Source organism: Micropterus salmoides, unplaced genomic scaffold (assembly GCF_014851395.1).
Source record: "Micropterus salmoides isolate LMB-PRFRI ecotype aquatic unplaced genomic scaffold, ASM1485139v1 Ms_hic_scaffold_9, whole genome shotgun sequence".
Taxonomy (NCBI): Eukaryota; Metazoa; Chordata; class Actinopteri; order Centrarchiformes; family Centrarchidae; genus Micropterus; species Micropterus salmoides.
The window spans coordinates 21,139,243-21,155,392 of NW_024044681.1; the positions used below are offsets into that span (position 1 = coordinate 21,139,243).

Below are 16,150 nucleotides of genomic sequence, written 5' to 3' on the forward strand. Positions count from 1 at the left end.
AATTTAATATCTTTGGGTTTTAGAGTACTGGTCGAGCAACACAAACACTGAAGATGTTGCTTGGGCTCTGGGATTTTGTGATGAGTATCTTTCAGTGTTTTCTGACAAATTTTAAGACAATTTGTTTTAAAAACTGAAACAGATTAATCAATAATGATAATACTTGTGAGCTACAGCCCTACAAATATGTGTATAGGTACAGCAATGCAATTTGTTTGTGAGAACTGCTCAGAGAACCGAATACTTGATACTGTACTTAGTCATGTCATTGTCACTAATATATTATGAGATTAAACAATTAAGAGTATGTCACATTGTCACATCCATGATGGGCAATTAAAAGAAAAAGTATAAATACTGACAGTTACTTAATAATGGTGCTTACATTACCCACACTGCAACTTGACCATAACAATCTGAGCCTTTCAGTGGCAACTCTTTTACGGATGTACTTTGATGCGGCCCTTTGATGTGTAATACTTGAAAGAAAACGATGCACATGTACTTTGACCCCTGAACGTTATTATATGCCTTGGATAGGTGTACACTTACTCATCTCAGACCTAATATAAATTCTCACATACAAATAAAACTCCATAACTACTAAAAAAGTTAAGTATAAAGTTCTCTCGGCTTTATTTATTTTTTTTTTTCACAAATGACAATGCCAGCAAACTTAAACAGTCCGGACCAGCCCACAGAATCACAAGGTGTTATCTCACCTCCCACAATAAAGTAGCATCAGCCCTATCAGCAGTGATTCAGGCTGGATAGTTGGCTGTTGTCAAAATATATTTTATGCCTCTTTTTGGCATGAATGATCTGCCATATTGAGTAACAACATTTGAGGGAAGAATTGTCAGGGATAAAAAGACGCAATTCCACAGAGAGCACTCCCCTGACTTAAGCTCCTGTTCAGGAGCACAACAAACACTCACTTCTGTGATATCCTTCTCTGCAGGTGTGTATGTGTGTGTGTGTGTATGTGTCATGAGCAAATTCCTTGGGGAAATCACAGACTGAACCGCTATTTTCAGGCGAGGGGTAATTAACATCAATATTCATACACACGCTATCCGAATAGAGTGGTAGAGGGAAGGATCTGGTAGCGAAAGAAGAGAAGGGGAGATGATAGGTAGGGAGGGTGAAGAACAGAGCAAGATAGGGGCACAGAGGTTCATCAAGGATCCTCATTTTTTGTGATTAAGATCAGTACAGAGTCCTGATATGTATGCAGATACTGTTTTCAACAGCCCCCGTTTGTGAGGAACGCTTGGTGGTGAGGATACTGTAGGAAGACAAAAATATATAGACAGGCAAATAAGAAGTAAATAGAGAAAGTGAATAAGGAATCTTGTAAAAGAGAGTGTGTGTGTGTGTGTGTGTGTGTGTGTGTTTATGAGAGAGAGAAGAGGAGGAAAGGGAAAGAGTTGTGAGGACAAAGGAAACCTGCAGAGAATGGTTAGTGATGAATAATGAATTTTTTCTTAACTGCACTTCAGCAAGTGCAGATCTCTTTATGGAATTTAAATATTATCTGCGAAGCAGTTTGAAGGTAGTCTATTTCAAGGATAGCTGCTGCTGAATATTTAAATGGGAACACAGAACTGCCTGTGACTACTGTGTCATGAACTTTGACTCAAAAAACAACTAGACCTTCAGCAGTAAGTGTAAACATTTCAGAATATCAGTGTTGTGACTCAAATTTGTATGCTTTTTTTATTATGTATGAGTATGATGTCACTTGTGACTGACACCGCTTAACAAGGCATGCTGAAATCATTATAAACATATGCTTATTTCTTCGAACTCTGCTGACACCAGAGCAAAAATGTTCTCTGACCACATCCTTCAACTCTGAGGATCAAAGGTCAGGGCTCACTACAGAACAGGATGCCCGGAGGTGATAGGCTTCGCTTTCCATTCAGCTAATTATGCTTCATCCTGTCCTCACTCCTCTGTCCTCTGACCCGTAACCAGGAAATTGATCAAGGTCTGCCGTAATCAGAGATGTTCCGATCTTTAAATACCTCTCAGGGAAGACAAGGAGTGGGGAGAGAGGAGCGAGGAACCACAGGTGTATCCTAGTGGAAGTTGTTATCTGGACAGCAACACCGTTTCCGTCAGATTCTGTTGAGGGATTGGTCAGCTGATCAGATGGGAAAGTAAAGAGGCGGGCCGATGAACTGTTGTAGAAACGGCAATATTGTAATATTAATATTATTTCATGAGTGAAGGACTGTAGATTGTGCAAACTGCCTGTAGAAACAAATAATAGCGCCAACGGCAGATTCAACAATTTTTTATTGTTTATCCATAAAATAAAAATAATTGGATGTCTTTCTGAATCTCAATCATGAATGAATCATAGAAATAACAAATTTTCTCCATCAGCCATCAGTCTTTCCTGCTCCAAGTGTATCTTGGCTTATTCAGGAAAAATGATTGTCCTAAACAGCTGCACAGTTACGGTTATTATTAGTCATGTTATATCCAGCCTGAGCCTGAAAACTGGCTGATTTTATTTCCGTGCTCCTGCTTGTCTGTTCTATTCTTTCAGTAATAAACAAATGTATTTGTCTATTGCTGCTTTTTCAATCATGCTCTGACACAGCAATAGATCTTTAATATGGGAGCAGCAGTTATTAGGCATCAGGTGATTTCTTTAAAACTGTTTTTTCATTATTTCTACACATTATAGGACCATTGAGATGTTGTGAATCATGAATAGTAGCTGCCTCGTTAAAATGATACTGGAGTGAGCGAGGATGTCGTTTGGTAAATACAACTCCTCCATCTTTTCATCTCTCTCTCTCTCTCTCTCTCTCTCTCGCATCCACGCTGGACAACAGGAGGAAAAGACATGAGCGAAGGAAGAAAGGAGCAATGTTAGCCAAATGGAAGCACTCGGGGATCTTCACAGACTTCAGTCCTCAAATAAACAGCAGCCTCCCTGGTCATTACATCGCCCACAGCTCATTGGAAACACTCAATTTGTGGCATTTAGCAATCTTGTGAATGCAAACAAATTTATTGACTTACTGAAAATGCAATTTACAACATATTGAAAAAGTAATCAAACACTTGGCCACATTCAGCAGGAGAAAATACTTTGAGACTTTTAGAAGGCTTATTTTTTTGGCGTTAAAGAGGAATGCACGACCATTTCATCGACAGAACAATTAAACAGAGCAGCAGGTTTTCTGTATCTGGCGGGAAATCTCTGAGGTAACATGATTCAAAGGATACAAAGAGAGCCTGGTGAACTATTTAATGCAGAGCCTCATCTTTGCTGAGTCAAATTAGTTGACTTTCTCTCCCTCCCTCCATCTGTGCATCGCTACAAGGGAATTCAGTCCACAACACAATATTCATGAAGCCATGAACTGGAGGAGCCATCGGCCCACACAAGCTCCCTCAGTCACAACACACCCCCCTGCACATACACAAACACAATATATACCAAGCATTCATTATCCACCCACACGCCTACATCCTCAACAGAGGAGGACTACTGGTATGTTTCTGCCACATAACAAAATCAAGGTCAATGCTGAGAGCAATCTGAGGTATAAAACAACAGAGTGAAACAAAGGCTAAGCTAATAAAAGTAGAGCCAATAAAACACAGGCTATTTTAGGCATGATACATGGCAGCAGACTTTTTGGCAGAAAGCCAACCATAATTTGGAGGTCCTATTTTGTTATAAATATGTGGTTGGTGGTAAAAGAGTGAAAGGTGAGAGTTATGGACTCTCCACGCTGCAGTGGCCAGTGGGCAACAAGATAGTTTCCCGCTCTGACAGCTGAGCAGTAAAATATGATCGTGAAGTGCACAATGTGATATGAAAATAGGGCACTTAAACTGAAGGAACTGCCTTCCAATAATTTGGCACTTTCTGTGGCTACCTTCAACTGGCTGGAAAATCACGCTGTGCCTTATGATCCCATTTCTTCTAGTTCTTAACCCACGCTCAGACTACTGCCTTTGAACACTGAAATGCTATGAATATCAAAAGGAAAGAAAACCAATATTTACTTTTTAATCCATAGTGCTGGTTAAAGTGTAGTATGGTAAATGAGAGTGAAAACTGAACAACAAAGACTCTGTTGGTCCCAAATCATGGCTCCCACAGTATTGAGGAGAAACAAAAGTGAGAGGACTGCAAATCATTCAGCAGCACCAGTCTCTTAAGGGTGCATGGCTCCCTCTGTTGGTAAAATGAGGGTTTGTCAAATTATTCCCCTTTTCTCTAAAATAACCACAATCTAGCCAACTCCTAAAATATCCTTTTCTGCTGAAACTGCCATTCGGTTCTTACCACAATGGCAATGACTGGTGTAAACAAATCAACAAAACACTTAAATGTTAAAATCAGAGACTAACAAATGAACTCTGAGGAGCAGAGGTTTGTTAAAAATAACAACACAATAAGTCATTATCTAACTTAGAAGCTAACATTTCACAGAGCCCAAACCGTTGATGAATTAGTTATTACTTAAAAGCGATCCCTAATCGCTTCCCTGATGTCTTGTTACTATTCGTAAATATGATTTGGTCCTCTTTGAGAACAAATTTTCAGGAGTTAAAGAATAAATTCTGCGACTTATAATCGACAAAACTGTTTTCAGGTTGGGCCCTAAGCCCTAATGCTCATTATGTCTGACTTTGCTAAATGAAGAAATTAAAAGTTGTTTATATTGGTGAGGTATTTAATTGCTGGAATCTGCACTCCAAATAAGAAGTATTAATCTATATGACATGTAATATCCATGAACTGAAAGCCTGAGGGTAAATAGTTTTGTTGTGTTTAAAAATGATTTACTCAGACATCGAATGCCTTGCAGGCAGTGGCTCTGGAGAGCATCCATATATATTTTTGGTACTACCATAAACACTGATTCGGAAGGCACAAAAAATTTTTTTAAACTAAATGACGACTGGTAGCATGTACTTAATCAGCCCCATGCTGCTCACTTGTAAATTAAAATCAAAGGTTTAGCTGTTGCATATTTTTGCTATATCAAAAATGTCAGTGCCGTAATCAATAAATCAAAGATAAAGTCATCTAATTTGTTGGCTGTAGAAAACGTTGTAATCAAGTGGAACTTGCTGTTCCTTTTGCTCTAGTTGGAAAATCTCAGGTAGAATATACATAGCCTATTTAAACTGTGATACTGCTCAACATTAGTCAAGATTTGTTATATGTTATGCTTGCTGCTGAGAATGAGAAGCCGCTAGCATGAGAAGATACTTGTGCCAAGCAGTGACTGATAAACAACGGTCAGGAAAATGAAATTTGTCCCAGCTGACAAAAACTGACAAAAGAAAGTATCAGAAATAAAACAGCAGGTTTATTATTATCATAGCACTATTAATTGTCACAGCATATATGTGTAATAACTGAGAGGACAAGAGAAAGATTTATAAAAATGATTGACAGGACACTCACTGCTGTTGTTCTTATAGGAGGGTCCAGGTACTGAAGCAGATGGAGGGGATGCTGGAACAGAGGTACTTGAGGGTGAGCTCTGTGGTGAGGACGTCTTACCTGCAAGTTGAACAAACATCATAACAAACCTCCTGAGGCTGTTTATTACTGCTTCTAGTTTAATGCATGCGCCTTTTAAGAAGAACCATACCCTCTCTATTATATGGAGCCGGATTCCCAATCGTGCCTCCAGTTTCCTCGGCCGACTGCAATATCTCCATGTCCATCACAGTCACCACAGTCCTGGAGGAAGGTAAAAAATAAGGCTAAAGGGGATTACATGCAGCAAACGCGAAAGAAGGGAGAGGAAAGAGGTAAACACATACCTGGCATCTGCCAGTGTGCTGGTGACGAACTTCTTCAACTTACACACGCAGTTGGGAACCAGGAGGTTCTCTTCTAGCAGATCGTGTAACTGTGTGGCCAGCAGGAATGCTACAAACACATACATATCCAAATATATTCATGTACATCTTAGAAAAAAATATTTCAACAGACGTATCTACCACGTTTACTTGATTATCTTCTGAGTTACAAATTTTCCTTAGCACTGCTTTTGGACATTTTTATGATATTAACATTGTTGGACATAACATATTTGTCTGTCAACCTGCTGCCAAAACAAAACAGACCATGTGTACATTTGGCAAACCAAAACCACAGTCTGACAGTGTTCTGGCTACTGCGAGATACTCACTAGACAATGAGTGCTGACCATCGCTCATCATGAGCCTGAACCTGGAACCTGCAGCGACCTTACAGATCTTCTAACAAACACAGAGGGAAGGAAGGATTTTATAGCAAAACAACAAAGGTTTAAAGTATCAGGCTCATCATGATACTGGACAGTTGACAGTTCCAACTGCCCTGTGTAAGAGGACAATAACAAAGTCATTTTAACAATAATAATCTTCATATAATCATCTTTCACCATGCGAGGACACAATTATTCAAATTGTAATATTAATGTTAAATTGTCATTATGTTTTGTAATTTTGCCTTTTACATACTCGATAGTGACAGCACAGATAAAGACAGGAAATTGCATTGACAGCAATGGTTAGAGTACATGGTATGGGTTTTAACAACTAGGCCACTGGATGCCCTGAGTAGGGTTAGGTGTTAAAAACTGGAGACATCTTTTGTCCCACATATTTCCATATTCAGAGATTACTGATGTTTGAATGAGGGGCAACAATGTGGGAAAACCCATTTAAGACAGAACATATTATTCTAAACGCATGTCTTAAAACATGCCTGGATCTTTTAAAAGTAGACTCTGGTCTATCTATATTTCACACTTCTATGGTGTAGTCTGAAATACAACATAGCTGGATTGGTTGGTCAAGTGGATTCCTTAAATGCACTTACCAGCATCTGCAGCACGGGATCTTTCAACTCTGAGCCGGTGAGCAGGGCCTAGACAATAACACACATGGATTTGTTAGTATCTAGTGCCTGTCCCCATCCTGTCCCATCACATTAACATGGTGCTAATGCAAAGTTACAGTTACAGTAATATTAATTGGAGATTAATGAAGTGACAAACATTTTTGTACCGCCTCTAGCATGTTAAGCATTAGTGGACTGGACTTGATCACACCGTCCTGTTGTTTCCCATCAACTAACGTTACCTGCTGGACCCCAAGTATTTGGGAAGTCTAACCACATCACTAATGCATTGCTATGCGTTAACATTTAAATAAATTAAACAAGCCTGCATTTCTTTTACCTCATAAAAACAGAAACTAACAATCAGACTTTTATTTAAAACAACAATGTTCCTGTAATGGTACTAGCGTTAATGTTGATACAGCTGCACCCCTAAATCTCGTTAGCTCACGGTGCTAGCAGCTGCAACTAGCTACATTGCTATCCAGCATCAAGACATCGACTCCAGACAAAAAAACAACACTCATAACGTTATATTATATATTTGCTTACGCGAATTGCGCCCTGTGTGAGTTTTACACTCATGTCTCTTAGGTAAAGTGGTTAGTCAAAACCAACAGACTGTGTTTTCTCCTGCGCAGCTGTTAAAGGTAAGGATCTTATCGCGAGAGAAACGAGACAGGCGATACTTCTGAAACTGCAAAACAACTGTCAAAACATATTTAACCGGATATGCATAATGTCTGCCTTCAACATAAAGGAGTAAATTTGATTTTGTAGCACAGCACTTGTAGAAGTATTTTTTTTAAATGATAGATAATTGAACTCACGTCACTCTAAACCTTGCAGTTAGAAATGTAAAGACACCACATTTGTAATTTAAAATGTAATGTAAAGTAGCTCAGCTCAGGTTGAAAACGTAAGGTAAAGTGAACTGACATAAACGTCTGGATTTGTGAGTAATTCATTCACAGCAAAAGAAGCCTCATGAAAAGCATTGTAAGGGATTTAAGAGGCTAAAACCTACTTGATTTTCCTTCGAGAGCAACAGGGTTTTAGGGTATGGGTTTTATTTTGAAGGTTGTAGTCGGAAACTCCTTGTTGACCCACGCTAACTTGACTGTGGTTCTCTGACCGCTGCTAGCTGGCGCACGGACTCAAAAAAAAACAAAAACTGCCCTTCGGTGCTTATGTGGTTCACTTATAGTTCATGATGGATCTTCCGTGTCCTCAGTGGCAAGAACATGTTGCAGAGAAATGGACCGGACTCGACCCTGAGCTAAAGGAACATTTTACATCCCTGCTTGAAATAGATGATGTTTTCAAATGTAGCCTAACTCTGACAACGTGAGTAAAGCTAGCTAACTTAGCTTACTTCTGTAGTTTAGTGCTCATGGGTTTCCAAATAAATTCTAAATAAAGTTCTTTGGGCCATCAATCATTACAAATGGACTGTTTTAATCAAACATTTGGGGACATAGCGTTGTTTTTGATGGAACTACAAGTTATATTCACTTGGCTAAAGTGAACAGGAGTTTCCATGGAACTGGTCTGTAAATAATAAACCCAACTTCTCTGCTGCTGGGGAACATTTTGAACACAGAGGCACTAATTTAGTTGTTGATCATAGAGAGGGTTTTTCTATAATGGTATCCATTTCTCTTTTATAGCCAAGATGATCTGGACTTCCTGCAGTCAATCTCTGCAGGACACTCTGTACAGAAGCACACAGAGCAAGCAGCCAAATGCAGGGAGAGGGGCAACTCTAGTTTCAAGACCAGAGACTACACAGCTGCCGCTCTGCACTACTCACAGGTGAAGTCACAATAATATTCTAACTGTTCCATATGATCCAGAAAATATAAACTTCAACACATTACAATCAAACACTGGATTGTGTTAAAGTCCACCTTTCCTTTTAAAATGCTAGCAAGCTTTTGATTATGTATGATTTGTATCTGACTTTTAAAAATCTTATTACATTGGTGGGTTTTTTTACTGTTGATTTTTTTTAGTTATGGGATCAGTAGAAGAAGGCTGTCCAATACATTTAATGTAGTTCTGATGCACTACAATAGTAAACGTTAGTCATCTGATAAAGTTGTAAAAACCTGCTGGAAATAATACTAGTACTGTAAATATATATTGTTTGATATTTTGAGAACAGTAATGTAGAAATGCATTTGGGATTATAAAACAGCATTCCTTAAACATGGCATGCCAGCCAGTCCTAATTAATATGCATCACCATCCAGCTTCTTTGTCTCTTGTCATGACAGGGCATATGTTTTGCTCCCCAACGTTCGGAGCAGCTGTCGTTGTGCTATGCCAACCGCTCTGCTGCGCTCTACCATCTGCAGCACTATCAGGTGAGATGGTGCCATCTTCAGTGTTTAAAGAATGAGGTAGTGTCGTACTTATGGCATCATCAAAACCTGTTAGAACCAGTTGTGCTTTTATTGGAGTGGACTGAAGATGAGCCTGTGGAAGTTTAACAGATGGTGTTTTCATTGTGTGATCAGTTTGAACAGCACCTGACTGCATCTTTTGGGGAATTTTGTCTGTACAGTCTGTACATAGCCTCACAAGCAAAATACATATACATACAGTAAGCATACAGCATACACAGGACACATAACAGTCACCGCAGGGAAGCTTAAGGATGCGATGGCAGTAATCAAAGCTTCTGCTGTAAAAGACCTGTTTCCAGTCCAGAGACCTGTATCCTGTATCTGGAAGCAGTGTGAAGAAGGGGTTGAGGGGGTGACTGACTGGGGTCGTGTGCAATAGTCTGTGCTTTGTGTTTGGTGGCTTTACTGTTGAGGTCTGACAGGTTGGGGGTGGGACGACCAATTATTGTCGGTGAGAGCACATAAATAAGGAAATATGCCAAAGCAGTTTTATTATTTAACTTTCTTTTTTTCACCCCTCAGGAATCCCTTGATGACATTGACAAAGCTTTAATTAACGGCTATCCCTCTCATCTTTTACACAAACTGGAGGACCGCCGCACACAGAGCCTCAAGCACCTGTCTGTAGATCAAAAGGTAAAAGAGGTTCATCATAATCCTGCCTTAGAAAGTCATAAAGGTCCAGACAGAGTAAAAAAGGCATCTTTTGGACTTCTCAAATTTGGGATTTGTCCTCAAGCTGCAGTTGTCTTCAGCCTGGAGAAAGGTCGACACCTGGTGGCTGCAGAGAGAATAGCAGCTGGGGAGGTGATCCTCAATGACAGGCCATACAGCTGTGTCCTTATACCAGGGATGGAGGAGGTGAAGGGGAAGGAAGGAAGGCAGAACAAAGAGAGAGGAGAGTTGTTTGGGATGGAGCACAGGCGCTGTCACAGGTGTTTGACTGAGACGCTGTGTCTTGTGCCGTGTGAGGGCTGCAGTTACAGCCGATACTGTTCAACTTCCTGTCAGCGAGATGCCTGGGAAGAACATCACCGTTGGGAGTGTCTACTGGGAGCAGATCTGACGGTGATGGGTGTGATGTCACAGCTTGCTCTGAGGGTAACACTAAAGGCGGGGTTAAAAAACATCCAAATGGCCACGGATGCAATCAGAGACAAGCACACAAAGTCAGAGTCAAGCTGTCAAAACAGAGAGTCCAGTGATTCCTATCCATGTCATACTTCATGCTTTGGTGACTCTTACATGAGCGTGTTTCACCTGCTGCACCACCTGAATCGTCACAGCCCCGAGTTGCGTTTCCTGTGTGCGGTTACCGTAGCAACACTCTATCTAAAGCTCAGCAAGGCAGGACCTCCACCTGCATCTTGGGACCTCAGCAGACCCTCAGGGGCAAACGGCCTCTCACCAGAAGAGAAGGGAGGTATCGTGAATTGGAGCTCGGAGCTGTGGCTGCTGGGAAGTGCAGTTCTGAGGCACGTCCTGCAGTTGAGGTGCAACGCCCAGGCAATCGTCACGCTGCAAGATACGGGTAACTCACACACACAGATTTCACAAGTGTAATCACCTTGCCTCAAGTTTTGGCATAATAAAAAATCCTAACTGTGCCTCAAGGTCCGAAACATAAAAGCAGTTTGTTTTTTGAGTAAATCAGTATGAAAAGGAATGGATGTCACAACTAAAGAGGATTCCACAGGTTTAAAAGTGTTTTTTTTTTTTATCTTCAAAGACCTGAAAGAAATATTTTCAGAGGACGACTTGCATTGTTATGACTTTGCAAAGTTGTATTTTTCTTTTCTCCTTCTAGCTCTATAATGTGATCTTTTACTTATCAACCATGTGTTGTTAAAATTAGTGAGAATGAAATTAAATAAGGATTGAATTGTTCTGTGATTTATGTCCGCAAGTATTTTCATTATCGATCACGCTCACAATTACTTTCTTCATTAATCAATGCATTGTTTGGTCTATAAAATGTAAGATTTCTTTTTAAATCTTAAGTTCCCAGAGCATAAGTTGACATATTAAGATTGTTTCTGTCCGACAAAGAGTCCAGAATTCAAAGTTATTCAGTTTATTATCATAGAAGACTAAGAAAACTGCAAACATTGACATATGAGAAGTTAGAACCAGTGATTTTAGGGCATTTAACTAAATTGTTGTTGATAAATTTTCTGGTGATTGATTTAGCTCTACTGTAACTTTATCCTTGCTTATACTGTGGGACAATCCACTATAGAAGAATTATATATTTTTCAGTAATTGCATGAATGTTCTTGTTCTTGTTCAGTTGCATAATGACCTTCACTTTCCACTTCTTCCATCTCACAGGAGCAGCAAACTCGCCAGTGCAGTCCAGCAGGGAAATCCGCATTGCTACGGCGATATTTCCAACTCTTAGTCTTCTGAATCACTCCTGCTGTCCCAACACCAGCCTGGTGTTGAGCACTGGAACAAATTCAGATCTGCTTGCAGACCTCAGCGAGAGCGTAGCTGAGCTCACAAGCACAGCCCACGGAGTCATAGCAACTGTCAGAGCAGCCAAAGTTATTACTCCTGGCCAAGAGATCCTTCACTGCTATGGTAAGGAAATACATCGTTTTTCAAAGTTGAACAAGTGTAAAGGGATCGTGAAGGTGCTGACATATTTCATCAGATACATGGGAGCATAGCAAAACAGGTAGGCTCTCTGGATAAGTGTAATGTTAAATCATTGTCCTGAAGACTGAGAGAAATGAAGAGGAGGGAATGTGTCAGTTATCAAATGTTTCATGTGAATAGGATTTATTGAGTATCCTTTGTTGTAAGTCACTTAGACGAACATTTTCTTGTTGTTTAACTTAATTAGTTTGATTTGTCTTTATTGGATATCGTTCACTGTCTTTACTTTTGACTTTTTGTTTGTATTATTTAAATTCCAGTGTGTAATATTTGGAAGGATCTATTGACAGAAATGCTGTATAATGTACATAACTATGTTTTTGTTGGTGTATAAAGACCTTACATAATTACGTATATATTAGCTAAGAATGAGCCATTTCTATCTACATACATCGTGGATCTCCTTACATGGACGTCGCCATGTTGCGCCGCCATGTTTCTACAGTAGCCCAAACGGACAAATTGCTCTACAGAGTGTGTTTTGTCACTACGCTGAATACGTACAAAGGAGGAGAAGAAGCAGTAGTAGTAGTTGTCTGCTTTATTAAAAGTAACCAGAGAAGTGAAACTTTGACAAATAGTGGAGATGAAGAGATATACAGAACAGTATACAGATATATAAAAAGACATAAATAATAAACCTTTGCCAGAGGTAGTCTACATATACAGCGAAGTTTGAGGTCAAGGGCAGCTGGACTTGGTAGAAGATACTAAAAGACGTTTCGTCCCTCATCTAAGAGACTTCTTCAGTTCTGACTGACTGGTAGGGAAATGGCAGAGTCTTCTAGTATCTTCTACCAAGTCCAGTTGCCCTTGACCTCAACCTTCGTTGGATAACTATGACCTGGATGACTGAGAACCTTCACAGACATCTATATTACATAAAGATTTTAAAAGAGGACACTATGTTGACAGTTTTCAGCGCCTTTTAGTTGTTGTATTTAGAAATTAAATTGATATAATGTACAACCTCAGGGAGAAAAGGTACAAAGTTAGGTTTTTCACTGCTGATATTATATTAATGAATGTGGAATGCCAATAGAATTAATGGGAAATGGGACCATTCGAGGAGCGCGTGAATGCACAGTGAGCAGTTGGTTGCAATTCACTACTCTCACCACTAGATGCCACTAAAACTTACACACTGAACCTTTAAAGGTTGCATCCCAGTAAATGATCTATATTGCATGAACTATTTAAGAGCTCTGGTTGTGTGAAATGTACTGATAACCTTTGTTTATATTTTATAAATATGCTCTGGCAGCTTCTATGATAATTACTAAAACATCATTACTTTTTGATATGCAGCAATTAAAGAACTCTACACTAAAATCAGTGTGTCATTGCTTCCGGTTTGCAGTGTTGTTACTTACTTTTCATCTTGTGCGTTATACAGTAACTTGTGATGTTGTGCTATTATCAACCCCTATACCTTTCTCCCCCAGGTCCTCATAGCAGTAGGATGGCAACCCAGGAACGCCGGCATCTCCTGCAGGAACAGTATTATTTCCTGTGTCAGTGCGAGGCCTGCACTCTGCAGCAGCCGGAGCAGGAGGAGGGTACAGAAGGTAGACAGCACTGGTCAGATGCTGGAGGCAGACTACATGAGTCTGGACTTTTGTGTGGCAAGTGCAAAGGCTCCCTCAAAGTAGGTGTACTTCAGTGTTTCTGTGGATTGTTGTTCTTTTTACAGTTATTCATGATTAATTGTACTTCTTATTGATAAATTCCTTTTTTGAGATTTACCATACTACTGTTCCATCTTAATGATTTGAGACCCTTTATATGATTTTCAGAAAAGCAGTGAGGACAGAGGAACAGGATTTATATGTTCACAGTCATCCTGTGGTCATCTTATGTCTACAGCTGAAGTGAGCCACAGGCTGCAGGAGATCAGGGTCAACCTGGAGAAGGCTGTGGACCTCATGGAGAGAGAGAGGCCAGGTGGCTGTGATACAGTATGCAGATACATTAATGTCTCATTGCCATTTGTTCAGGAGCTCTCTGTAACATCTCCATGTTAATCTTCTGCTCTCCCTTAGATGAGGCTCTGAGACTGTTGAGAAGGACTCAGTGTCAGTCTGGACTGATCCTTGCAGGGACACACCCACTACAGGGGGAGCTGTCAGATGCCACGGCGAGAGCATATGCTACAATGGGTGAGAATAACAAAGCTTGATTATTTGCATATGAGCCATGTGGTTAATGCACCCCTACTGTTTCATGCGGCATTCGAGTGCCCGTCTGTTTAGGTAGATTTACCTTCACTAGCAGAGTTGGAGAGGTCATGTTTGTGCTCAGTTCTGTTGGCAGGATATCAACATATATTTTCATAAAAACTGGGTTAATGGTCCACACAAACAATCCCACCCAGAAGTTTTACATGTCTATTAATAGTAGAAGAATCAACCAAACATTCTGCATAGATTTGTCTCAGCTGAAGTGAAATAAAAGCCTTGTTTTGATTGCATATCTAGAGGAATAAATAGAAATAACGGTGCAATAAAAATATTGAAAAGTCATATATAGTGCATCCAGGCTTGCTCATGTGTGTGGTGGTGCAACAAAACAGCATGACTGTGTTTCTTTTGGGTGATAGATTATCTTCTTGTGATGTCCTACTTACCTCACTGTGTGTGTGTGTGTGTGTGTGTGTGTGTGTGTGTGTGTGTGTGTGTGTGTGTGTGTGTGTGTGTGTGTGTGGTGTGTGTGTGTGTGTGTGTGTGTGTGTGTGTGTGTGTGTGTGTGTGTGTGTGTGTGTGTGTGTGTGTGTGTGTGTCTCCCCGTCCACAAAATCACACTCATTTAATCATTTCATCAAATGCACAAAGGGATAACATTAGTTTGATCATATTTACAACAGTTTAAACTAAGAAAACTTTGTATTCCAATATTCAGCTTTTGTTACAAATATTTTTAGCAATACCAACTTTACTGTCAATGAAAGTTTCAAACAATTGATAAAGATGCACTATGGACATCCCTACTGTTTGGCTGAGCATGTTAATGCTAACGTTCTGGAGGTTTGCCACCTGAAAAGGTCTAGTTCTAACCCACCAGTGCACTCTGTAGATTTTCACAACTCAAAATAACAGTAGAGAAAACCATTAAAGCATGAAAGAAGAACTAATTCATACCAATGTACCATATTGGATACTGGTGCTCTGAAGCACTAACAAGGCACAGTGATGATTGGCCACATGTTTCTTCAGATATATAGCTAAAGCCAAGAAACCAGAATTCTCACACACCCCAAGGGGTGTCAAATAAATCATGCTGACCTTTAGCTCTACCTTGTCAAGATGTTTCAGTCCTCTTACTGCTTTGTTTCTTTTCTGCTGTTCCTGCAGGGGACTGGAACAATGCAGCCTCCCATCTGGAGCGAAGCGCTGTAGCTATTGGCTCCCAGTACGGAGAAGACAGCATTGAATTGGGTCGACAGCTCTTTAAATTAGTTCAGCTACACTTCAATGGGTGAGTAAGTTGTACTGACAGAGAGGAAAATTTTCAGGGCGTGCTGTTTTCAATGTCTGCTGTGAAGTATGCCACTGTACAGCTAATACTGACTGTAGTCCTACTATTTTTGTGTTTTTGACAGACATTATTAGTAGAAATAACTGCTCTGTGTCTTTCTCCTCTCCTTCTCCCAGTGGTGCCCGAGACCCAGCTCTCTCTGTTATCCCCAAGGTCAGACATCTCCTCTGCCTTCACTGTGGCCCTCGCTGTCATGAACTACAGGAACTGCAAGCTATGGAGGACTGTCTCCAGGTGTAGTCTTACTGCTACACAAGAGTTAAAATCTTAACAATAAAATCACAGTTTTGAACTGCAAAATCAGAGCAATGTTCTGTGTATGTTTTCAGACATTTATATATATGTGTGTGTGTGTGTGGACATGTATCTACTGACATACAGTATTATGCATACCGTTTCAGAAGAGAGATGCGAGTCTGCACAGCTACTAAATGGCCACAGGCACACATGCAGTTGACAGTGGCTCTCTGACCTCTTGGTGTCAGAATGTATCCATCAATAATTTTAATTTCATGCTTCAGTGGTAGTCTTGCAGCGTGAGGAAACTTATCCACCAGGTGCTTCCAGGTCGAATGTACTCCTCTAAATGAAACTGAAGTGAACGTGTGTGTTTATCATGACTGCGGTCAAGAAATGGTTTACACTGTTGCAAGTTGTCTAT

At 40.2% G+C, this 16,150-nt stretch overlaps 2 protein-coding genes across 6 annotated transcripts in view; one reads left to right on the plus strand and one right to left on the minus strand.

Moving 5' to 3' along the window:
* The window catches only part of LOC119895247 (replication protein A 70 kDa DNA-binding subunit-like), a 39,520-nt gene extending 31,950 nt beyond the window's left edge, over window positions 1–7,570 (minus strand). For 4 of the 5 annotated variants that reach the window (XM_038708223.1, XM_038708220.1, XM_038708222.1 and 1 more), the window contains exons 1-6: window positions 7,436–7,570; window positions 6,863–6,910; window positions 6,189–6,258; window positions 5,818–5,926; window positions 5,643–5,734; window positions 5,453–5,551 (exon numbers count right to left, since the gene is read on the minus strand). In XM_038708223.1, coding sequence (XP_038564151.1) covers window positions 5,453–5,551; window positions 5,643–5,734; window positions 5,818–5,926; window positions 6,189–6,258; window positions 6,863–6,910; window positions 7,436–7,468 — 451 coding nt within the window. In that variant the 5' untranslated portion in view covers window positions 7,469–7,570. The remainder of the gene's footprint in view (window positions 1–5,452; window positions 5,552–5,642; window positions 5,735–5,817; window positions 5,927–6,188; window positions 6,259–6,862; window positions 6,911–7,435) is intronic. The other variant, XM_038708221.1, reaches the window with a different exon arrangement.
* A 430-nt stretch (window positions 7,571–8,000) lies between these two features.
* smyd4 (SET and MYND domain containing 4) lies at window positions 8,001–15,794 on the plus strand. The gene is made up of 10 exons (XM_038709083.1): window positions 8,001–8,230; window positions 8,554–8,698; window positions 9,163–9,252; window positions 9,817–10,825; window positions 11,626–11,877; window positions 13,401–13,603; window positions 13,752–13,899; window positions 13,998–14,114; window positions 15,306–15,429; window positions 15,606–15,794. Exons 1-10 carry the CDS (start codon window positions 8,094–8,096, stop codon window positions 15,727–15,729), a joined length of 2,349 nt encoding a protein of 782 aa, XP_038565011.1. The 5' UTR covers window positions 8,001–8,093; the 3' UTR covers window positions 15,730–15,794.
* Window positions 15,795–16,150: the final 356 nt, after the last annotated feature.

Coding starts and splice junctions, on each gene's coding strand:
- smyd4 (XM_038709083.1), top strand. CDS start 8,094: ATGATGGATCTTCCGTGTCCTCAGTGGCAAGAACATGTTGCAGAGAAA. Junction 9,253..9,816: donor ACCATCTGCAGCACTATCAG/GTGAGATGGTGC, acceptor TTCACCCCTCAG/GAATCCCTTGATGACATTGA. Junction 10,826..11,625: donor CGTCACGCTGCAAGATACGG/GTAACTCACACA, acceptor TCCATCTCACAG/GAGCAGCAAACTCGCCAGTG.